The 25,679-nt window shown below is 40.6% G+C and overlaps 1 protein-coding gene across 1 annotated transcript in view; it reads right to left on the bottom strand.

The window, feature by feature from the left end:
• Positions 1 to 9,311: 9,311 nt before the first annotated feature.
• The window catches only part of BEAN1 (brain expressed associated with NEDD4 1), a 62,013-nt gene continuing 45,645 nt past the window's right edge, over positions 9,312 to 25,679 (bottom strand). Inside the window, exons 5-6 of the mRNA XM_075434143.1 lie at positions 23,571 to 23,712; positions 9,312 to 9,757 (exon numbers count right to left, since the gene is read on the bottom strand). Of these exons, the coding sequence (XP_075290258.1) occupies positions 9,409 to 9,757; positions 23,571 to 23,712 (491 nt within the window). The 3' untranslated portion in view covers positions 9,312 to 9,408. The remainder of the gene's footprint in view (positions 9,758 to 23,570; positions 23,713 to 25,679) is intronic.

The raw sequence follows: 25,679 nt of genomic DNA, 5'->3' as shown, positions 1-25,679 counted from the left end.
AAGGTGGGACAAATCCCCGTACTACCGCCACATGTTGAAATGAGGCCATCTGGCCATCTGCCGCAATGTCTGAGTTTCCTCCCCTACCATATGCGCATGCATACGCAGATGGGCTTGGCTGTGCTCTTAGCAGGGAGCCTGCAGGCGGCTCAGCTCGCTTCTCGCCGTATGTAAAACTTTATTGACCCAAATAAGACAGCTGGATTTCATGTTTCTGAACACCTGCTCCCATGGGGCAGGACTGGATTCTTTAAATTTTGCAGTTCTTGTTAACGAATAGAATAGCTGCATTTTGTTAAAACCTGGTGCATTTTAGAAGAATGCTTCAGGGAATCTTGCTCTGTTGCTGGTTCGAGTGTTTCACTTTTCAGTAAAGCATACTTGCGTAATACAATAAATACCGAGTTGTCTCACCTGTCTAGCTATCACTGCGTTGTTACTGTCTGAATTAGTTTTCTAATACAGCCTCCAAGGATGGGATTTACTTCCTGTGTTTTGAAGGTCCTAATTCTTTAAAAGCCTCTTCTCTGAAAGGGAAGCTTAATCACCTGGCTTGTGCATGTGTCTGTGTGGTACCGATCCTGTCACTACCAACAGGGCAGAGTACTTGCATATGACCCAGCTGCCCAAAAGTCCAGTTGCAGTTCCCTGAGCTGTGAGGTCTCCCATTTTGCTCCTCCTTCTTCAGTGATATTTTTGAAATGTTTTGCAAATAAGTTTTTCTCTTTTCTGGGTGTATTAATTTTGTTTATTACTGATTTGAGTCTCTTGCGGAAATATAAAATCCTGCTAGGAGCAAAGCTGTGACAAAATAATCTTAATTTTTACATTCATTATCATTTGAATTTAAAGTAAAAAAAAAAAAAAAGGTCTCTCCCTTGTGAATGGTTTAGGTTCATTTGGAGTGTAACAGAGGACAGAATCTATAAAAAAAAATTTTTTTAAAAGACTACAGCAAGGCAAAATCCTGGTCGTTAGTCCTATGAAAGAAGAGCAATTCAGAAGAAAGGAATGGCCACTTCTAGCTGTGTGTGCAAACTGTTGCTATTTCCCTGGAGTTCAAAAGACACAATGCCAGTAGCTGGTGAATTGCATCAGGCCATATACTTGACTCTGTCTTTCATTGCAGTTGGGCTGATTAGGCAGAGGAGGTAGGGGGGTTACTGAAACAATACTGAGAGGAGATGCAGGAGAACAAATAAGAGAATCAAGGCATTGGACCCAAAACATGAATGGACCACCATGGATAATTCTAGATTCCTTAAAGCTTTAACTTTGTGCCTCTGCTGGACGCGGAAGCTATTTTGCTTGTTATTTTTTCTTGCTTTAATGGAAGTGAAGAATATATATGCATATGGACCTGTCTGAAATCTGAGCTGTGAATTTATCATATGCTTATGAGTTCAGTAGCCAGTATTCAAGCATACCTTACAGTGAGCTGAGGAAAAGTGAAATGAACTTTGCTAGCTGAGAAAAAGTTTTAACGCATGAGATACTCTTGGGGCTTTGGAAAACATGGATTTAGTTTCTGATCTATTTACAATTCCCGCTTCCCATGTAGTACATCACTTCAGTGGAGTTAGAGCTGAAGGTGCTTGGATATAATTGTGGTGATGAATATTTTCACTGGAAGCTTTTCTGTGACAACAGTATGGTGTTAGAAATCATGTAGTTCCCAGTGGGTCACTAATGTGGTGTGAGCTAAGAGAATTCTCTTTTCTGAGAGGGTATTGGCGAAACATCTGGGGTCTTGAAAGCTGCTAATATTAAGTGACAAAAGTACAACTGGCAATGCCCAGCTGTGAAGCAGCGTCAGACGCTCTCAGGCAGCGATAAAGAGAGGACGTGGAAAGCTCCAGTAGGAGAGGACTGAAACTTGGCCTTTTCATTCCCACTAGCATGTGGAATCTTTCTATACAATTTACAAAATACAAATTCTCCATTTCCCATTAATTCTAATATCTCATTTCTGTATGGCAATGGAGAACAGCTTCTATTCTCTGTCATGCAAAATCAAGAAAAATAATAACCAGACCTTTTTAACTTTCTTGTTCTTTTTCTCTAGGCAGTCAGGTTTGTAAGCCTCCTTGACTCGTAGAGCCTTAGCTTGGACTCTGTTTCCTAACAGAGCAGTAGTGAGTGGAGAGCTGTTTTGAATGTTTTAAGAATAATAGCGCCAATTTTATTCCCAGGCTGTTGTTGGTTTTTCCTCTTTCTCCTTGTAGTATGGCGTTATTGGCTCATAGTTAGCCCATAGCCGTCTCAGTCTAATTCTCAGACATTCTCCTCCAGTCTAACAGGTCGCTCTGTGTTGTGCATTTGTGAATGTGAGCCTGTATTTCTCTAGTGCAGGAAATGTGTTTGTATTCTCTGAATTTTATCTTGTTCTTTCCAGGCTGTTTCTCTGTCTCATCACATTCCAGTCCCGCTGTCCTACATACTCCTGCCTCTCCTAGTTTAATGTAACTTGCTGATTTTAATAGGTCTGTTCTCTCTCAAAGCTCTGAAATCCAGCAATTATTTTCATTAGGACATAGGTGATCCCACCTGATGCACTCTTTCAAACTAACACAGAGCAATTGATAAATATTGTCTTGTATGATGATGATTATTTTAATTTACAGAAGTCTCTGTGGTTATAATTTTACATAGAGAATATTTCTTTAGTTTAAGGAGGGGAATGTTTTGTCGAACTGTACCATGACCAGTTAGATCAGTTTGATGTGGTTTCTATTCAGGAAATGCACTGTTTCTACCTTGCTGTGCTAAAAAAATGATCTGTTTGAATATTTCTGGGAAGATTGGCCTGTTATTTCCTGGCTTTTCCTCTTTTTCCTTGGCCGTATGTTGCCATTTTCCAGTCTCCTGACCTTAGTAATTTTCAGAGGTACCTATAAATGTGTTTGTGAGGGTTTCTTATGCTTCCTGAAATGCCTGAAGAGTATTTAAAGGGTAACAATTTTCACTGCAGCAGTGCTGCAGACTCTTCCCTTGCTGCTCTTGCAGAGCTGATCCTGGCTGGGCACAAGCTGACTTGTCCCCCTGTGCAGGAGACCTGACTGCTCCAATGGCTGCTTATTCCTGTGATCTCCAACAAATGTAAAATCCAAATGTAAGTGGCTGAAGCATGATGTTGCTTAGTCAACAGTTGCTTAGTTGCCTGATTAACAGGAGGCTAAAGGCTGTGGGTATTACCAAAGTGATATTGACACAATGAAAAGCACAGAAGCTATGTCGAATACATGTATGTTCTTTACTAAAAGTTTTGTATACTAGAAATCGAAGCAAAAAAGGTGACTACAGAAATACAGTATTGTTATCATGTAGCAAGAAACATCATGTCCAAGCAATTTTCTTTCTGATATTAATCATATAATAAATGAAAGGCCTGTGTTAAGCCTGTTTTACGACTGGCCTTAAAATTATGTGAGAGTTTAGGATAAAATCTGATAGGAGGATATGAATTTCTTAAGAGGAGCATCAGGAGACACTCTGTCAACTTTGCTGAGATTTATCCAGGATCTTAAATATTCTCCAAGAAATGAAAACATGTTCTTATTGCATCATTACAAGAAATCTCAACACTGTTCCAGTAGTAGCAGCAGAAGGTCTTAGAACAGCTTTAGAGCTATTAACTTCTTTTTCTAGTGGTGTCTGTTTGCAGAGGTTAGATTTATGAGCTTTTTTCCCCACAGCTTTGTGGGCTATCACCTAGTCATAAAGATTAACAAGAGTAGAAAAATCTAAGCCACTCTTGCAAGTGATTGTGGTAACGTATCACTGAAGGTAGCATACTCTGCTTTTAATTTGCAGTTTGTTTTTTAACAGTATTTGTTTATAATGAATGACATAACCTATGCATTTAGTGGTAACTTAGACAAATGCTACAGTATGGAAGTGTATGTTTTGGCTGGCTTCCACATCCGTGTGACAAAGAAGGTGGGATTATTTTGGTGGATGAGTCCGTCATTGTGAACTCTGTGTAGTGTGATAGCTAGACGACTTGACTTTATAAAGCGGTATACCACAAGAGGGAGTAAGCAATGCTGCTATGTACAATCCAGATCGCAATGATAAGGATGCGTAACTGCTATCAAATAAAGAAAGACTTTGATTAGTTTTCTGTAATCTTAGTAATATGCATTTCTGTCATAAGGTAAAATGCAAATCTCCCATTTTCATCAGAGACCTACTTAAAATTAATTTATTTTGTAAACCACAGATAAAGTTAGTGGAAAGTCATGGAATCCATGTCAGGTTAAAAGCCAAGCAGGTCGAAAGGATTTCCCAAAATGCACAGAAACTGTAAGCATTTGTAACCGAGTAGAGGCTTGCCTGCCATATGTGTAAAGCCCTCTGCGCTTGTCTTCACATGAACCTTCAGGTTTGTCACGGTACAGAAGGAAGAAAGACTCACTTTCAGAGAGAAAAAAAATATCACATTTGCCTGCTAATATTTATTAGATTTCTCCCTCTACCTCCCCAACTGCTCCCTGAAGTAAGGAGGGTCTGGTCCCAGTGCCTTACCCTGTTCTAGGCAGCTCTCCAAGAGCTGCAGGAAGACACAGCTATGAAAGCCTGTGCTATTCTGCATAAATAAACCTCTGTAATTTCCTTCACTTTTTATTTTCCTGCCAATAAAACTGACTGGTACATTTCTGTGTTGGTTTTCGTTTCTGGCCCCTAATAGATGGTGTAAAATCTCGCTTTTCCTATTGCAGGATACTTTGCATACAACTGTTTAGTACTTTATACAGAGGAATAGTTCTGTCTGTTAAGAATACAAATGTGAAATACAGCCTATGTTTTGGCAATGCCTGCCAGAAGTTTTGCAATGCAAAATTGTGAATTTTTGTTGTTTTGGGTATAGTATACTGAGAATATTGAAAATCTTGCTGAAGTGCAAAAGAATTGTTATTTTAGCAAAATACGTATTTACTCTCATCCACTTAGCAAAAAATGCATACTTACCTTATCTCATCATGTGCATATGACTCAGTAATGGTATAATTTATACAGCAGTAAGAACCATATAATTACTTCCCATCTAAGTATTAATTATAATTGTGTCAATCTTTGGAGTGTTGAATTATGATTACAGTTGAAAATTATTCAGTATTTACAGAAAATCTAAGTGCAATTTTAATAATTTGGGTGACGCTTCCTTTTAAACACAATTATATATTTACTATACTCATTTTTACATATCCTTCAGTGGGGTTAGTAAACTGAAGTCCGTTTATCAGTGTAAAAATTTTTTTTCCCCAGTAAAAATACCTCGAAGATATTCAGTGGAAGTGAGCCTCTGATAACTCTACTAACTAGTACTGATTGCAGATGTAGTTTAGTCCTTACATGGAGATAGAGTGCTTGCGTAAAATGTAAGATTAAACTCTCCTGTCTGCAGTTTGCCTCGGCTGTTCCTGCTAGTGGCCATCTCCAAGTTGTATGCATTTATGACTGTCTGAGAAATCCAGGTCTATGAACAAAGGCTAGATTTGTGGTTGCCTAATAAAAAAGGCTTCTGCACAAAGTGAGGTTCTCTGTTACTGTGCATGCCAAGTCCAGCATCTGTTATTTACATCACACTAATGCAATTACTAGAGGTCAAGGTCACTAGGGATGAGCCTAGGCTTGGCGTGCCAAGGCCAGGGGTGAGATTGACAGCCCAGCTCAAGTGTGTCTACACCAATGCATGTAGCATGGGCAATAAACAGGAGGAGCTGGAAGCCATTATACAGCAGGACGGCTATGACTTGGTCGCCATCACAGAAACGTGGTGGGACAACTCGCATGACTGGCATGCTGTCATAGATGGCTACAGACTCTTTAGGAGAGACAGACCAACAAGGAAAGGTGGGGGAGTTGCTCTATATGTGAGGGAGCAAGTAGAATGCATTGAGCTTGGCCTGGGGGCAAATAAGGAACAAGTTGAAAGCTTGTGGGTTAGAATTAAGGGACAGGCTCATAAGGGTGACATTACGGTGGGTGTGTACTACAGGCCACCTGACCAGGAGGAGGAGGTTGATGAGGCCTTCTACAGGCAGCTGCAAGCAGCCTCACAGTCACAGGCCCTGGTTCTCATGGGGGACTTCAACCACCCTGACATCAGCTGGGAAGACCATACAGCTAGGCAGGCGCAATCCAGGAGGTTCCTACAGAGCATCAATGATAACTTTCTGATGCAAGTGGTGGAGGAACCAACAAGGAAAGGCGCGCTGCTGGACCTCGTGTTAACAAACAAGGAGGGACTGGTGGAGGATGTGAAGATCGGAGGTAGACTCGGCTGCAGTGACCATGAAATGGTCGAGTTCAGGATCCTGCGTGGAGGAAGCAGGGCGATAAGCAGGATCAAAACCCTGGACCTCAGGAGGGCTAACTTTGCCCTCTTCAAGGAGTTACTGGGAGGAATCCCGTGGGCCAGGGCTCTCGAAGGCAGGGGGGTCCATGAGTGCTGGTCGCTCTTTAAACAACACTTCTTCCATGCACAGGAGCAATGCATCCCCCTGAGAAAGAAATCTAGCAAAGGAGGCAGGAGACCTGCATGGTTAAACAAGGAGCTTCTAGCGGAGATCAGGCAGAAGAGAAAGGTCTATGGAATGTGGAAAGAGGGACAGGCCACTTGGGAAGAGTACAGAAATGTGGTGAGAGCATGCAGGGATGCGACGAGGAAGGCCAAGGCCCACCTGGAATTGAAGCTGGCAAGGGATGTCAAAAACAACAAGACGGGCTTCTTCTACTACATCAGCAGCAAAAGAAAGGCTAGGGACAATGTGGGGCCGCTGCTGAATGAGGCGGGTGTCCTGGTGACGGAGGATGCGGAGAAGGCAGAGCTACTGAATGCCTTCTTTGCTTCAGTCTTCAGTGCTAAGACTGGCCCTCAGGAATCCCAGGCCCCGGAGGTAAGAGAAGAAGCCTACAAAGAGGACGACTTTCCCTTGGTCGAGGAGGACTGTGTGAGGGATCGCTTAAGCAATCTGGACGTCCACAAATCCATGGGCCCCGATGGAATGCACCCACGAGTGCTGAGGGAGCTGGCGGATGTCATTGCTGAGCCACTCTCCATCATCTTTGAGAGGTCCTGGAGGACAGGAGAGGTGCCCGAGGACTGGAGAAAGGCCAATGTCACTCCAATCTTCAAAAAGGGCAAGAAGGAGGACTGGGGGAACTACAGGCCGGTCAGCCTCACCTCCATCCTGGGAAAGGTGATGGAGCAGCTTATCCTGGAGGCCATCATCAAGCAAGTGGAAGAAAAGAAGGTTATGAGGAGTAGTCAGCATGGATTCACCAAGGGGAAATCATGCCTGACCAATCTGATAGCTTTCTACGATGACATGACTGGCTGGGTAGACAAAGGGAGAGCCGTGGATGTTGTCTACCTGGACTTCAGCAAGGCTTTCGACACAGTCTCCCATGATATCCTCCTAGGGAAGCTGAGGAATTGTGGGCTGGATGAGTGGTCGGTGAAGTGGATAGAGAACTGGCTGAATGGCAGAACTCAGAGGGTTGTCATCAGCGGCTCTGAGTCTAGTTGGAGGCTGGTAACTAGTGGTGTCCCCGAGGGGTCAGTACTGGGCCCAGCCTTGTTTAACTTCTTCATCAATGACCTGGATGAAGAGTTAGAATGTACCCTCAGCAAGTTTGCTGCTGACACCAAACTGGGAGGTGTGGTCGACACACCAGAAGGCTGTGCTGCCATTCAGCGTGACCTGGATAGGCTGGAAAGCTGGGCAGAGAGGAACCTGATGAGGTTCAACAAAGGCAAATGCAGGGTCCTGCACCTGGGGAGGATCAACCTCATGCACCTGTACAGGCTTGGGACGGACCTGCTGGAGTGCAGCTCTGCGGAGAGGGACCTGGGTGTCCTGGTGGACGACAGGTTAACCATGAGCCAGCAGTGTGCCCTGGCTGCCAAGAAAGCCAATGGAATCCTGGGGTGCATCAAGAAGAGTGTGGCCAGCAGGACGAGGGAGGTTCTCCTTCCCCTCTACACTGCCCTGGTGAGGCCCCATCTGGAGTACTGTGTCCAGTTCTGGGCTCCCCAGTTCAAGAAAGATGAAGAGCTACTGGAGAGAGTCCAGCGGAGGGCTACAAGGATGATGAGGGGACTGGAACATCTCTCCTATGAGGAGAGGCTGAGGGAGCTGGGCTTGTTCAGCCTGAAGAAGAGAAGGCTGCGAGGGGACCTAATATATACTTACAAATATCTGAAGGGTGGGTGTCAGGAGGATGGGGCCAAGCTCTTTTCAGTGGTGCCCAGTGACAGGACAAGGGGCAATGGGCACAAACTGAGGCACATGAAGTTCCGTCTGAACATGAGGAAGAACTTCTTCCCTCTGAGGGTGACGGAGCACTGGAACAGGCTGCCCAGGGAGGTTGTGGAGTCTCCTTCTCTGGAGATTCTGAGATATTCAAGACCCGCCTGGACAAGGTCCTGTGCAGCCCGCTGTAGGTGACCCTGCTTCAGCAGGAGGGTTGGACTAGATGACCCACAGAGGTCCCTTCCAACCCCTACTATTCTGTGATTCTGTGAAGGTCCTTTGTAACACTACAGGCTCCTTACTGAAGAAAGAGATCAGTTAGTGCCTGAAAATGCAGTCGCACATGGGAATCTGCATGAAGCATCTTCTGGGGTTCCAGGCAGTGCCCTTCCCTCGGCTATAGCAAGTCCCTGTGAAGGGCAGGCAGCTCCCAGGCCTGCACAAGGCTGCAGTATAGCTTCTGTAGGTAAAGCCAAGTGGTGTTTGGGGATTCACTGCCACCTCTCCATCACTTGCTGCTGGTTTCTTTGGAGGAAGACTTACAGCAGGCTTAGCAATGGTCTGGAAAGCCTGGCACTGGGCAGGTTTTCCAAAGGAAAAATGTGACTATCAAAATACTATTCTCCTTTCTCTTTTGCTCCTATATGGTACCAATAGGCATGTTTTGCAGGCAGTGTTCTGTCTCTGTCTACTGAAACACATATTTAGACAAACATTCATTTCAAAATGCTTTGTTGCCAAGACACTGAATGAAATATACTAGTGACACCTACAAAGACAACAAAATGCTCTTCTTTTTCCTTCTGCTCTAAAACATGCAAGGTATCATAAAATCAACAAGTAGGCTGGACTGGATAAGATATATCTACATTACGAGTGGCTGATTTCAATGCATTTTGAAATGCTTCAAAAAGGTCAGATGCACTGCTTGTCACTGCTGCTCTTTTATGCTGCGTGATGTCATGGAACACTGAAGCACAAAGAGGGGAGTGTAGGTAAACTTTCAAAATTCACTGTAAAAAAATCCCGTTGCATCCCTGTTCAAAGATATAAAATAGGTAAAACTTTCAGAGGTTTTATTCTTCCATTTACATGTTTTTGTCCATCTGAGTTCTTCAGAAGAACTGAAGGAAAGAGCCACTTTTAATCACATGATTTGGTTCAGAAGGGTCTGATAGTCAGTGGAAGAATTTTTCAGTACTTCCATCGGAACAAGGGGGATGGGGATATTCTGTTCACACACCACCGTCTCGTACAGTGGAGCAGCCTCCAGAGTGAGAGACGACAGAGAGATGGATGAAATGGGCTGCTGCAAGTCCTGTAGCCGGACTGCATAATTTGCAGCCTGTCCTGTAGTCCCAGCTGCTGCTTCCTGTTCCAGGCTAATGTTTATAGATATTTCATTTCTTTGGCAAGGGTCCGTAAGAGAATATGGGGGGGGATCGTCTGTGGGAATATATATTTGTGTTGCTCCTGGCCCCACGCATTCATCGTAGCTGAAAGAAAAAAAGGATTTTTCATCAGATTCCTATGAAAAATGCCACAGTACATTATTTTCGGCATAACAGGGGCAGGTAAAGTGAGAAGAAAAGGATCATGCGGTGTTTTGTTCATCAGCCCACATCCTTGCTTATCCTGCCATGTGAGACACTGAAGAGCATAACACTTAAAAGCACATCTCCAAATACCTAACGATAGTCCCAGAGGTCTCAGCAAAAGTTCAGACCCCATCCTCGTGCACAACAGTAACATCTGTGGCAGCCCTGCCACAGCCCGTTATGCAGGAGGAATGACACTGCTGGCTCACACAGAGCTGTGCACACTGCACCCGGTGCTATAAGCATGACGCGACAGGGGTTCATTCCTGCTCTCAGCTGATTCTAAGTAGCTCCGAAAATGGCTGGGGAAAAAGGAAGTGGTGTTGCCGTTTTAGTTATGAAATAAGGTATAGCAAGCTTTAGGTGGAGTTTGAAAGTAGAGCATCACATCAAATGCTGTCTTCCCAATTCACAGGTCTCTGGTGCTCAGCCAGCAGTTACATGCAGTGGGTTGTCTGGGCTGCCGATCTGTGTTGGCAGGGACAGCAGGATTTCTTGCTGAGGTGTGGAACTGTGATGAATAACCTTGACAGACTCATGCTGGTCATTCTGAGACTCTGCAGACTCCCTGTCACGTTCCTCCCAAAGAGGAGGAATGCAGGACAGACCGATTTGTGGGATTTCCATCAGGAGCCAGCTCAGGTTTATCCAGGTTTCATAGTCCTGTCTGTGCCACCAAGCTAGAACCAGGGGAAACTATTACCCTCCTCACTGCACTACTGTGCTCAGTGCTTGCTGTCCCCGTGTGAATGCAGACAGGCACCGTAGGTTGGAGCTTGGACTGCAGCAGCCTAGGGAGTACCACGAGGGGTAAATAATAAGCCTGGATAGACCAGCGTGTCTTTGTGCTTGTGTTTTCTCATGCTCTGTGTTGCAGGAGGGGGATAGGAATGGGCAGAGTGGACATGCGCAGGCTCCATGCATTTGCACAGTGCTGCGCTGGCACTGCCCAGCCCTGTGAGCCTAAGGGCTCTGCAGAGGTTGCACTGTGGCCCAACGGAGGGCTGAACCAGAACTGGTGAATCTCGTCTTTTGTCTGGGTGGTCTACTGTCTGGCTATCCTAGCATGTCTGTTTGTCCATAAACTAAAGCTGACTCCTCTTTTGCTATCAAGGCAGCCCAGAACTAGTGGTCTGAAGGAGGGTCCTGTTTTCCTGGCTCACTGGCTACAAGCAAAAGTGAGGAAGGGTCATGATCTTAAATGTTGGACCTGCTTTGTTTGTGGCTGCCATGTTTAACTGTTTCAGGATCATTTGAAATCCAATTCTGAAGGGAATGTTTCCCGTAAAAAAAAACCCTTCGCCTACTCAGTTAACCTGAAAAACAATTCTGCTGGAGCCAGACAAATTAAGAACCCACTTCCTCAACCATACTAACAGCAGAGCTATTAAGATCTACAGTATTTCCTGAAACTTAAGATATTTAGCGTATGTCTTCACAGTAGACTGCAGGCAGTTGTTCTGCCCCCTGTAATTGCATTACTGCCAGGTTAAACCCAAGCTAATAAACCCACCTTGTAGATTATAAGTGGCTTGCACTGGTTAGAGTGAGCTCAAATCTACTGCAATCAACCATACTTAGCTGTGCTGCATGTGTTCATACTTTTCCCTTGGAGCACTCCTGATGATTTTGATGGTATTTATAGTCTATATAGTATATAGTTCTAGCAATGGAAGTGGTTTTTGGGGAAGGGAAAGGTAAGAAAGTGAAATCTTACTACTAGGTTACTTAACTCAAGTATCTAAAGGTGCTCTTATTTTTACCTCCCTTTTATCTTATTTTTATATTAATGAGGACAATGGTTTTAAATTCAGACTAGAAATTTTTGATTTCCCCATCAGAAAGAATGGTGTTTAAAAATATAACTCTGTTCTGAAGTTCCTGAATAGGGCTGCTAGATACTTCAGAAACAAGTCCCAGCACATAGGAGGTTGAATTGTTTTTGTATAGCATATGCAAAAGATGTTAGTTCAGCCTCTACTAAGCCTACTGAAGCTTTCAAGCATACCTCATATTCCTTTAAAAGATCTTAGATCTCAGTCAGAGATGGAGGACCTGATGTCCTCAAATCTTCATGAACTCAGAGAGAGTAAAGGAAGAACCACTCTTTGCAGGATTACTCACTATGAGCTGCATCTTTGATTAATTTACATTTTGCTGACCCAAAGCCCAGTGAATTTATTCAAAATCTTTCCACAGATTTTGACTGACTTAATCAGTTTAATGAAAAGCACCTACTGGGTCCTGTTGTTACAGTAAAAGAGTTTCAGTTTTGAAAAGTCCACAGTAATGCCAGTTTCAAGGTGGAAAATTTTGAATCCTTTTGCTGAGATGCAAAAGTGAAGAAGCTTCTCTGTCTCCTGATTCTAAGCCCAAGCCCACCACAGGTGAAATCTGCTACTGATCTGTAAGAGAAATAGGCACAGTATGAACCTTCTACTTACTGTCATCCAATCACCTGCATTTCTTTCCCTTGCATTAATTTAATAAATTTCATGGACCGTAGCTCAGCTCTGTAGAATTAATATGTTAAGTGCGATAAATAGTGAAATGGTCTTTTGTCAAGACTTTTAAGCATCAAGATATTAGTGTTAGGGCAATTTGTCATACATATGATGGATAAAAAATAATTGTCTCTTTTTCTCCAAACTCCAGTGCAACTAATGTTCCCACACTCATTTTTGGCGATTAAGTTCACGTTTTAAAAACTGAATAGGGCAGTAAGGAACACATGCCATATTTTCCATTAAGTAACTTTTTGGCACTCTCACAGCTGTACCTACAGATTGTTGTGGCCAAGGAGACAACTACAAATCATTCAAATGGCTTGCTTTTTTTAAAAACAAAACAAAAACTTCTTGTATTTCATTAGCAATTTATGATCTTGATACTTGGTTTCCCATATACTATTCTAAGCATGGTATCTTTGCTTGTAATGCTGACATTGCAAGCAGTTATTGCTATGATGCTAGTAGTGGAGGCTACAGATAAGGATCCTAGCATTTTCTGTTGAGGACAGAAAGGAGATGAATTAAGGTCATACAACCAACTTTAACTTTGTATTTATTTCCCTAGCTTCCAAGTGTTTTGTAGCTGGTTTTTTGGGGGGGTTGTTTGTTTGGTGTCCTCCCCCCTGTTTAACAAGCCTCAGTAATTTGGTTGTGCTTTGAGTGCTGTTATAGAGGTATTCCTGTAGTATAGCTAATGAATTATCAACAATACAAGCATGAATTTTATTTTGCAGACAAGGAAGCACAGTCTGTCAATCAAAGAGACAGTAACATGTAAACTTATGCATCTAATCTTTTTTTATTAGGTGATTCTAAGCAATTATAGGAAGTAATACATAGTTCAATAGGCACCCACTGTCCACGTATGTTGGTGGTTGGAAAATCATTCCTCAAAGGATTTAAAGGATTATTTACAAAAGATTATAATGTCAATCATTTCTTGCAGTTGACTGCCATGTATTGATTTGAGTGATACTGGACTAAATCTTTACTGTTTTCTTAAAATAAAGGTTCATGACTGAGGAGAAGAGGCGAATGGACTCTTGCATTTTACTGCAGTGAGGTGTGTATCATGAACTAAGTGGTACTGCTATGTGGTCCTGCAGTGTGAGGTGTGCACCTTTGACACAGCTTTTAGGTTTCTTTCCTTTTTTCTTGCCAAGAGCACAAACTAGGATAGAATGAAGTAGCTGCTTTTCTCATCAGCTAGTATGGAGACCTCAATACCACAGGTGTCAAGAGGTACTATGTAATGATGGCTACTTAAGAAGAATCAGTGCATCCATAACAATCAGTAATGACGATTCCTAATATTAAAATTATACTGTGGTTTTGACATAAGCTAATGTCTGTGTCACTGAAAGGAAGTGTCCCCTGCGCTGTTGCATACTCTCACTCTTTTCCTTGCACTACTTCCTCCCAACTGTGATCCCCAAGCTGGAGCTGAATAGGCAAAAAGGTTGTGTGCATGCTTTTTGTGCGTGTGTTTTTGGGGGGTATTGTTGTAGGTTTGGGGGGGGGGGGTTGGCGTGGTGTTGTTTGTTTGGGGTTTTGTTTGTTTTGGTTTGGGTTTTTTGTGTGTGTGTTTCTCCTGGGCCAGATTTCTGCTGATTCAGCTATCAGAATTGGAAGCTCACAGCGTAGTCAGGAGGGCATCAATGTAACACAAGGGGAGCAGAAAAAGTATAGGAGATGGGGGAAGTGGGGTAGGTCTTACACCACAGCTCACAGGCAGAACTTCTTAGCCGTATCATAAAAGTGCAACCTCAGTAACTGCAAAGGGAATGACACATACATATATATGTGTTGCAACTGAAAATGCAAGAGCATGGGGCTGGCGTGACTGAAGTGGAAAATCAAAAATACTTGCTAGTGTCTTGCAAAAAATACAATGATAGTTATGTTTTATCTGAGAGATTCAGTTCTATGAAGTTATTGTACAAGTAAAAAGTAGCTGATGCCTGAAATTCAATACAGCAGTCACAGGAAAATCCTTCTAGACAAGAAAGCAAATGCTTTTGAAAAGTATTATGTTACCATAACTTAATAATGGACCACAGGAACTCATTATACTGCATCTCATAAATATCATGTGTCTTTCAGCCCTGAAAAAAATCCTTGGTTACAGTACTTGTGGTGAACTCACTTTAATCCTTTTTTTTTTTTTTTTTTTAATTGTATTATCTTAAGGTTCAGTGTATCTTACAGGCAGTCATGAGAAGGAAGGGGTTACTGACCATGAAATGTGGTGGTGTTTACATTTTTGTTTTTTTGGGCCTTGTTTCATGTCATTGTCGTTGTAGACTATACTGTTGAGTTTTTAAGAGATAATTATACTAGGAAAGGCAAGGAGGACTGATGTCTGTTAACATCATCTTACTGCATGTAAATGTGATCCGCGAAGAGAAGAATGTTGCTTAAAAAATACAACAGCTCTTCAAGCTGACCTTGTTGACTCAGTGTTGGGGGGGGGGCAGTAAGTTTATGAATTTGTCAGGTCTCATTGCAGTAAGTATTAGGATAGGTTTGTTGCTAAGGAAACACAAAAGAGCTTATTTAACTAGCTGTCATTCATAAATTATGACCTACTCCCCGGGGAAAGAAGAAGGTTCTACTTACAGAATTTTTTAAGATGCAAACAATAGCTAGTGAAGAAAAGGCGAATCTGGGGAATGAAGAATTCATTTTCATGAAATACATATCTTTTTGTTTACTTCATTTATTTGTTATATGTTATGACTCTACTAAAATTGCTCCTGTTGAACTGTTTCCATTTTGCTGATGACCTACTGTCGTCTTTTAATAATGGTAAACAGAATCGCTAAATCTGAAAAATATATGTGCTGATGGGTTTAAGCTATGATGAAAACAACACAAAGGATGTTTATATGATGTTGTTACCTAATAAAGAAAAGCTGAAATTAGAACAAAAATACCGTAACTCTCTAAAGGGAGGATCAAAGTTAAAAAATGATGCGTTTGATGACCATGCAAGTAGTTGCAACTGATGATGCTATCTCTGATTGCACAATCTACTAACAGCTGGGTTTGTAGGCCAGCAGCTTGGAAATCTGTCGGTGTCTCCTTTGAGGTGTTTTTTCTTATAATACATAGATTCTTTCCTGATGTGTAACTACTATGAGGAAATGTATCATTTTTGACAGAACTGCTCTTACAGTGATATATGAGATGGAATACTTTTCTAGGTTTATTTTTGATGCTGACAGTTTCCATTTGACATACTAGGTGCATTTACTAACCGTATTTTGGCTTCTGTTTTGCATGTTTTGTCAGTGATTTATTAAGCATTAGTTTAATATTCTCATATAATAGCAATCCATTCCATGTTACTGATTGTCTCAGTCATTCACTTAGTTTAATTCTTGAACAGTGATAGAATGAAAAGCCAAAACATTGTTTTTAGAAAAGAAACACCCCGAACTGTTGGGGCCTAGTAATTAGGAGAATGATAGTGCAAGAACAAGTGTAGTTAAGTGGCACCTCCTCCTATGCCACTTTAGTCTTCGTAGTTATTGTGTTTTTATGAAATCAAAATCCATCTGTGTCTCAGCCTTGGTAATATTACATGAGAATTTGTACTATGACTGATCCCAAATTACAGTGGGTGAGGGGGTGAGTAACAAACATCTAACACCCAGAGGTAACAGCCCACAGTGTCAATCAAGCCAGGGCCCTGAAGGAATGATCCAATGCTCCATAAAATCACCGGAGTATTTTCTGGGAATGTTTTGTCACATACGTTTGAAACATGGCTATTTAAACAAGGGGGAGATTCCTCTCGAGGTACTCTGGAGGAACCTCTCTTTTTTTATTGGCTGTAGAGTGAGGCTGATCTCTGAACTTAATTGACTTTTAAGCTCCCAGAGGGGTGGTAAATGCACCTCTAAGGTGCCTGCCTGATCTTAAGAGTAGGTAACCACGAGCAAATAACACTTATTTTCTGGTTTTATGTTTTTATATAGTAAAAAATGTAACCCAAGGTATTGTTCGAGGAAACATCTAAGGCTTAAGTAACTGAACGCTTGGAGACATGAAACCTGGAATCCATTTATTTTTCTGCTTTTTTTCTGTTCATAGTTATTTCTGGAATTTCCCATTCCCCACAGCTACAAAAGGATTATTTGTGTTACTAAGTACTAAAAGTGTGGATCTTTATTCTGCACTATGTGTCAAGATAATCTTGAAGAAATTGTGACTCTGATGAATAAATATTCAGATGAAAAAGGAAATTAAATGTAAGCAGTGTTTTTATGAGAACAAATCCCAGATAGCATTTAAAATGGATATAATATGACATAGAGTTTCAACATAATTGTGCAGCTTTAAACAATTAAAATAAATGTTTTAAATAAAACAAGTCATTGTATGATCAATATTTTATATGATACATTTCAACCTGGTGTTAATCTTATATATAGTAAGAACCACTTGATTATAAGCAGTGTTTAGTCTCTGGATTTATGTAACTATTATACAGTAAATGACAGTGAAGCTATGGGTACTGACTGAGTAATAATAATCAGTGAAGATAAATTTATTTCAAAATAATCTCTTGTAGCCTGCCAAGCCATGGAGTTAATTCACAAACAGGGTTCTAAATAACACTACCAGTTTTTGCATGTCACCAGGAATGCTTGGGACCTGCTAATATGTGACAAAGTTTGCCATGTGACGTGTTTTAGGAAATGCTAGCTGCAGTATGCATCAGAATGTCTAACTACTGGGAAATTAGAGAACAATATTCCTTTTTTTCAGTACTGTTATCAATGATTTAACTTTAAGTTGTGATTGTTCTCCATAGGACAATACATTTCTGGTTAGAAATGTCTGGTGCCTCTCTTTTGTCAGGTTTTTCAGGTTTTTCTGCTTTCATTGCTGCAGGTTTGTTGTATTGGTTTTTTTTTTTTTTTTTTTTTTAATATGCAGCAATAGTTTGCACTTCTAGAGTGAAACTGGGACAGGTACAGAGAAAGTCTGGTTAGACAGTAAGTGTCCCAACAGATATTTTTTATGAAAGAAAGCTAAGAGGAATTTGTGCCTTAGCCTCACAACATGCAGGCTGAGGTGTGAGAAGATATTACTGCAAATACAAGAAGCAAGTAAAGAGAAAGGCATGGGTATTTAAGAGGAATGGGAATGTCACATAAAGAAATGTGTCATAAAATGGCTGTAAACAAATTTAAGTTGGAAATAAGAAGGTTGCCATAACAATTACGAATTAGGTCTGTCCTTAGGTATTCTGGAATGAGTATAATGGGGACAAAAGTTCCCTGCAAACTCTGTTATGGAATAGGTAAATTTCTATCAAGAATGATTACTTGCAGCAGCAGGGGTGGGACTGGGTAACTGCAGAAGATCCTTTCAACCCTATGTTCTTCTGACTGAACTGGTGTCCTGAAGGGAGGATCTGTTAGCAGAAAAAGGCAAGATGAAGGCAGCTTGAGGGCAAACCTGTCCATACAGCAGATGTAACTTGATGGTACTGCCACTGGTGTGGTGGCATTCATATCAGCTGAGAACCTCACTAGGGCGGGGCTCTGTTTAGAGATACACTAGAGATATCTGAAATACTAGTGTCTACACACACTTGCTGGGATCTCACTTGCAGACTCTGACCTCTCAAGGGCTGGCTTAGTATCGGGCACTGAGGCAGCCTCCGTGTGCTCACTACTAGGTGGGCTGTGAAATGTGTCTGTTGCGTAAAAATCCCTTCACAGCAGAGAGCAACTAACTCATCAAAACGCAAATAATTTTTTTCTATATCTAATATTAATTAGGAATAGCACTAGGATGTGAAGGGAGGGGCTTTTGAGGGTCTAGTTGCTCAGAATTTGGAGTTGAAAGAATCCAGAATTTTATATAATGTCATGATTTCCAGGGGATTTAATACTGTCACATTTCCAATGGTATTTTTTACTTTATTGACTGAAAATCTCAATGAGGGTATTGAACTGAGATCTGAACTTAACCACAGATGTCCATCCTGTGCTTTGTCAACTGTCATTGTACTGTGCCAAAAGCTACTTACCTTGCACACTTGCAGGAAAAGTGGCCTTGGCAAAGGAATACAGCACAACATAGCAGGTTTTTATGTTAGTTTCCTGCAAGCCTAATTCTGTCTTTCAAGAAAATCTAGGAAGCTGGTTCAAGCCTTCTTCCCTCTGATATGGCTAACTTGCTTCTTCAGAATTGGGGGATGGAAAAGAATGTCTTAGAAAAGGAAGTACCTTAAGTAGTTTGGTTTTTTTTGGTTTTCGTATTTAGAGGGAAATTAGGGTCTGTCTTTAAGACATTTCCTTTTGCCACTTTAAAGTAATTTTTAAATTGATTTGCCTGTTTAAACAATGCAGACTGAACATGGGTATTAAGAGTACTAGAATTTACCAAGCCTATAAACAAGAGAATTTTCTCTAGAATTGGTCCTATATAGATTAGGCAAGATGACCAGATGAGGTAGAGCGAGCACACTTAAAACAAACAAACAAACACCACCCCCCCAAAATGTGTTCTAACGTGAATACTAGGATAATGGGTGATTAACAGGTTTTTATCATAATGTGCTCTGCACGACACATTTCAATGTGAAATATAGAGAGGACTTTTATGGCTTCCGTTAAAACTCTTCCTGAAGCTAAATCCATCTCACACAAGAGTCATTCCTCAATGATGTTCTGTATTAGACGGTCATGAGTCGCAGATAAAAAAGGCGATAACCTTGGCTGCCTGAAGTTCTGTACATACCATTAATATCCAATTACTAAGAAGTGAAAAAGCACTTAGTAGTGGGGTGAAATGCATTTCCTCTGGCCAAAAGGTGAAAAGTTGATAAAATTCCTTTCACGCCGGGAATCTCAAATCTGCTCATTGTTAGGATTTTGGAGACGCTAATCAAGAATATGCAATTGTTTTTAATTTACTTGGTCCTTGATTGGTACTGTACTTTAAGCCATTTAAAGCATGTAAGCTCAAATTATTTTTAAACAGCTTTCTTATTATGTAAAGATAATTAGGAAAGCTCACTATAAGTGCATGTGTTACAATGAGCTCTGGGCACAGTGAACATGAGCATGAGCTCATGATTTCTGTCTATGAAGATATTATCCACACAGTGTCAACACCATGTGTTTGAGATTTATGAAATGACAACTACAGCCATCTTTGATCAAACTCCAGAAGACTCTTGATTAAATGTCTGCTGCCTGCCCTATAACTCCAAATAATACTCTTGATTTTTTCTTTTAATCTTCTTAAAAGTTTGATACTAAAAATTCAATTAGATTATTTATACTATCACAGTGAATGTTGAACAAATTGGCAAATACTTGATTTTACAGGCTTTCCAGTATTTCTTTCAAAGTCGTGTTTACTATGGTGATAGTTAAGCTGTGGCAAGGAGATATTTCTCATACTTGACCTGGCTGAATTTGTTCAAGTTCCCTAATCTGTGGGGAAAAGAATTCTGTGGTTTAGAATTGTTGCTATACCATCTGGATCATCTTTCTCAGATGAGTGAGGTTTCTTGGAAACAAATACTTTGCCATCTCTGGTAACACAGACTAGAAAACATTACCTTAACTTCCAGCACTGCTACAAGTATCTGCACATGTTAGAAATATGCTTTAAAATACAGAGCGTTAATATCTTGAAACTGCTTTGTTCATACTCACTGTATATTGTTTTTGTATTTCCCTTCTACACCTCATGTAAAATCAATTTGACAGATGCTAACACAGATCTGAGATTTATTAGAAAGTCATTAATTATCTTAAAGACATGTTTATGGATAGGAGCATTGCGTATTTTGGGCTGTCAAGTTACAGCTTCTCTGTAACTAACCCTGCATCTATGGCAGGCTAAATAACAAAACTCAGCACATGATATTCCTCTAAATCTAACAGAAAATCTAATGTAAGAAAGTGGTTAGTGGAAATGTCTATGGTGATAATCAAATTGAGGCTCAAAAGAAATTTGCGATTTAGATATAAAAGCAATTAAATTATGAACATCCCAAGGCATTTTTCATAAATTAATTTCCCTATTAAAGTTTTTATACAAATAGTATTTTGTATTGGACTTTCAGTTGGAGAGTCCAGAGTGGGTAGTCCCGAACAGTTAGGTTTCCCTCAGCCACAGAAATGGGTACTCTGACTCCGTTTCATCAGCCTTCCCCTAAAATTCATTTTCCACTCGTTTAATGGTTTAAAGCCCAACTGTAAAATCTAATGAAAACATTCTAGACTGATTATAATCACCCCCTTGACCAAATAGAGGTGTTGTGCTTTCTACTGAAACGACCTCAGAAAGTATGGTTTCAGCAAACATGCTATGTTCAAGAGTACTCCGCAGCACCTAGTACGCAGCGATGTCATGCGGCTGCCTCTTGCAGGCTGTATTAGAGCAGTGCGGTTAAATGAAGCCAACGCCTTGGTGTCTGCCTGTGGCAGCAGGACACTAGTTCTCACTCACTGAATTCTTTCACTTCAGATACGTGATGGAGAGTTATTTGCCAATGCAGTTGCTTTCCTCGCTGCTCTTCATTGCTGTTCTGTTCATGCTACAGTTGCATTATTAGCTTTCGGGCATGCTAGTTTAGCTTTAAGTCACGTCTTGCACTGCGCGCATTAGAAGGAGGAATTGCATTCATTTAGCCAGTGCTACATTTCAGTAAAACTACTCTTCAAAACATTATCATATGTAATGAAATTGATCCCAGTTAGTATTTTAAATGCATAAGGTCGTGTGTCTTGTTTATGCTTCAAGGCCATGTCTGACAGTTTTCCTGCTGTTAGCACCCATCAGTCCAAATAATCTCTGTGCTCTATTAATTAGAAAAAGTACAATTTAGTGTTAGGCAATGGAGGAGAGTGTAAAGGTAGCCACACAGACTTTTTTTCAGTCTCTCACATAATACAATGTATTCATACAATGCTTCTCAGCCAGTGCTTTTCTGAACAGAAAGTTACAATGGACTATATAATGTATTAATAGTAAGTTTAAATGTCTCTCTATGTAGCTTTTCTTTCAGCCATCTGCTAAGCTCTACTTTTCCTGAAGTCTTCTCCAAGCTGTGTTGCTATGATGTAAAACTTTATAAGATTTTGATGATTTGCCAGTGCTACTTTTTCTAAAATATTTAACTATGGTAGCAGTGAGAAAACAGCAAAAGCATTAACAATAAACTTTACTTTTGACCTGTGATGCAGAACTGCAATTAATGGGATAAGCAGTGTTTCCTGTTGTGTGCAGAGTCAGATCTTGGGGCCCTCAGGGATGCAGTCTACTCAGCCAAGAAAGGAATCTTGAGGAGGTGGTGGTTGTACACCTTCATGTCTCTCTGATCCTAGTGTTGATGTCCCAGAATAGTTTCTTAGAACAAGGTAGGATACAAGATAGTTACTTGTGCCAGGCTTATTACAGAACTAGCTGGAGAATTTACAGGAAAGCACAGATCATGTAGTTCTATCCTGTATCACTCATGTATCTCCTTCCTAACAGAACTCCATAGAGGTAGAAAATCCTTCTTTGGGCCTGTTTCAAACTGGAAATGGAAGCAACCTTTGGTATAGTCTTAGGAGACCTGTCTGCTAAAGCAATATATTCTCAGAGCTTGTTCACAGGAGTCTGAGCTTGTTCTCAGAAATCTGGCCAACTGCCCACTCGGGCTGTTGCCTGGGTGTTAGCTGTCTGGCTTTTATTAGTAAAGACTCGTGGGTGTGGGTCCAAAGACCAGTCTAACTTTTTAAGTGGATTTATGTGGAGTTCTACCAATTTAGATGCCAGGCTCAGAATAATTTTTCACATGTGAGCTTTCTGCTAAAATATTTACATCATTCCTAAAAGCCCATTTATTATATAGTATGACTGTGTAATACATAAAGGGTTGCTTGTAGAACATGCATAGAATAGCAAAAGCAAAGATCTATATATCGTATGTTCATAACTATTGACTTGCTCTATAGTGCATATGTATACAAGCAGTCAGGAGAGGGCTGATCTTACATCAGTTTAACTCAAAACAAGTCTCCTTAAAAGGAAGAAAAGAAAAAAAAAAAAGAAAAGGGGGGGCAGGTGGACACTGACGGCCTGCTGTTCAACCATTATTTGCTGTTTATAAGATAGAGCACTACAGAAAGCCTGAAGTGATGTTCTGTTTAAAACGATTTCACTGGAGGGAGTAACTGAATTCTTCATTTATTAACCTCAAGGTGCATGAGGCACACAGAGGAGATCTCGATGGCCTCAAGTACGACTCTTCTCACTCGTGATGGTCATTCTTGTATCTTGTGAATGCAGGCACACAAAAGTGGAAGTACCTGCTATATATATATATATTTATGCAGTAACTGTCTTTGGAAAGAGCCTCTTCTGGCGATGTTACCTCCCCAGGCAATTAGAACTACCTGATATTTGAAGGATGCTCTTCTCCAAAGATGCTACTACAATTCATGCAACTATGGCTTTCAGAGCAGGTTTGGGTGAAACAGCTGAAATGATAGTTGTCCTCCTTCACAGATTACTGATATAAGACGAAAAACCAATCTCTTGAATCTTTTTCTCAAATCAATGTTTAAAAGAACAAGCAATTTTCTCCCTATCCTAAATTAGGATGTTAAGTACAATTACTAGGCATGTCAGAATGGCATGTTTTCTTCAGTTCTACTTTCTGATAGAATACCGGCATTAAGAAAGCTGAGAAGTGAGACTTGCTGAAAAATATGGAAAGGTTTAAAGGTATCTTGCATTTCTCACCCCACCCTCACCCTGTTTTTTTCTGTTTACTCTGATCTAAACAGTATCAAGGTCAGTAATAAATGTAACCAGAAAGTTCTTGAAAAAAGTATGTCTTTTTCTCCTGGAAGTGAAACTTTGAATTGTAAAATCATTGCTTTTAAAGAAAGATGTTAATAAGTAGTTTTACTTGCATGTTTCATTAGTATGCCATCAATATGATAAATTTTAATGTGAAATATTAGTAAATGAGAATTGGCTGTACACATGCCTTTATTTAGTAAAGATATATTCTGCTAAGGAAAACTTAAACTAAACAAAGTCTATCTGTGTTTAGAGTTTGTGTGACCTGCATTTTTGTAGTGGGTATAGGTCTAGCAGTTTTAGTTTCTTCTTTAACAGGTTTTGCAAGTGCAGGACTATAACACTCAGAATCTTAGAGAAGTGCTTACCGTGGAGGTGAATCAGGATACGTGACATTGACCTGAGAAAGTATATCCAGGTAGGAACCAAAATCAAAAGCTGGGGGAAACTCCTCCATGCAGGTGGATCTCAATTCTCCGAAAGAGCCACCGTAAGAGAAGCCATCTGGAGCTGGAAAACAAGCAATTAATACTTGCTGCTCTTTTCCTCCATGGTGGATTCTCTGAGACAGTATCACTGTTTTTAACACTGCCATAAATCAGCAAAGAAAACTTATCTGAGGCAGAGGAATTACTGGTATTCTGGAACAATCAGGTTACACAGGACACTTCCTTCAAGAGCAAGTTAGCGTCACCTGTAGATGAACCGTGGTTTTTCGTGCTGTGGCACAGGGACTATATATTTAGTGCTGCCCTACAAGCTGCAAGTGTCTAAACCTTTTCTTGTGCCACAAAAGTTGAAAAGGAGTGTCAGTTGTGCTGCATGCAGCTTCGAACATTGGCAGGATTGCTGAAGTTCCCAAGAGTTGCATGCACTGAAACCCCGCCAATTCTGTGAAGGGTTTTAAAAGGAAGCTTACGTGTTTGATTGTAGGCATGCGTCTTGAGAAAACGCTGTACTCGATAAAAATACTCACAAAAAGGGGAAAAAATGGAAAACAGTAGAGAAAATCATCCTGCTGCCCACTGCAGGGCTTTCTTAATGCTTTCATACAAGAGTTTCATAGCTCCAGAAATACCAAGAAGTTAGTGCTATTTTCTGTCTTTGAGGATAGTTAGTTAATGCTCAATATTCCGGGGTAAATTTCCATTAGAATATCCCAAATTGTGGAAATGCAACAATCCCAAAATCTAGCAATCCCAAAAAAAGCGACCCCCCTTTTCACTCAATACATTAAAATAGTACTGGGAGAGAAGGGCCAGCTTCTAACGTGACATCAAAGTAGTGTCTCTCACAAGAGACGCTAAACGGCAGGACTCAGTTGAACTGCCCATTCCTCCTGAACTGCCCATTCCTCCTTCTCGCAGTTTTCACCTCTGCCAATTTATTCTCGAGGAATTTACCAGGACTAATCCAGTCTGTCATGCACTGTGCTTTCCTTTTGCTTGGTAAGTGAAGGAAGCCAGCTTCACAGTGACTCCTGCTGCTCCCATGCTGGCCAGTGGAAGCATGCTGAGATATTAGGATGGCATGTGCTAATGTAAAATTTTCACTTGGGTAGACTGGCACAATTTAGTTTAAGATTATTCTTGTGAATTTCTCTGAAAATATCCCCATGCTTTTCTTTTTCCAATTCTCTAGCATTGTTGTTTCTAACAAGCAGTTTGACTGTTGTCCTATATGTTTTTGCCTGGCTTCAGGATTTGTTAAAGGAGCTGAAATTAACGTAGCAGTAGATTTAGATGTGGTGATTGAATCTTAATGGTCAGTATTTTATCATGCCAAAATACTGTTGTTCATGGGTAAAACAGTAACTCCAATTTGGGTTTAACTATTTAACCCCAAATGTAGCTGCTGAAAAGTAGGAAAAATAGATGTTACAATAACAGCAGACATTAGGCTTTTTTCCCTCTGTACGTTACCATGGAAGTTTGAATTTCACTTCTCTTAGAGTCTAAAATTTATTCCCAAAACATAGAGGTTATTCACTTATCTGGATAAATGTTTCTAGAAAAGCCAAAAATAATTATTCCTGACTCCGGGTGGACAAATTGATCCTAGGAAATGTGTTTCTTTTAGACATGTAAATTCCTGGTCCAAATAATTAAATGAAGTGCACTTCACTTCAGTGGATACTTGATTTACCTCAGTAAAATCAAGGTTTGAGTCAATGCATTTTTATGTGGCTCGCTATCATTATCTTTTCTATATACAGAAAAAAACAATATGCAAACTGCTGTGCTCTCGTAACAAACTACAGATACAGGAGCCTAACCACAGATGATAAAATTTGTTAATGCTCCACTCAATTCATTAATCCATTTATCATTTGAATTTTTACTAGCTGAAGACTTACAGTAACTTTTTTTAACTGGTTTTTCCTTAAATATAGAAATAGTCAGATTCTGTCACTTCCTTGACAAAAGTGGCTTGTAACTCCTGATCAGCAAACCCCAAATTGGCCAGAAATATAATTC

Source organism: Opisthocomus hoazin, chromosome 12 (assembly GCF_030867145.1).
Source record: "Opisthocomus hoazin isolate bOpiHoa1 chromosome 12, bOpiHoa1.hap1, whole genome shotgun sequence".
Classification (NCBI taxonomy): Eukaryota; Metazoa; Chordata; class Aves; order Opisthocomiformes; family Opisthocomidae; genus Opisthocomus; species Opisthocomus hoazin.
Note: the sequence above shows the minus strand (reverse complement) of the source record. Positions and strands in the feature narration are given on the sequence as shown.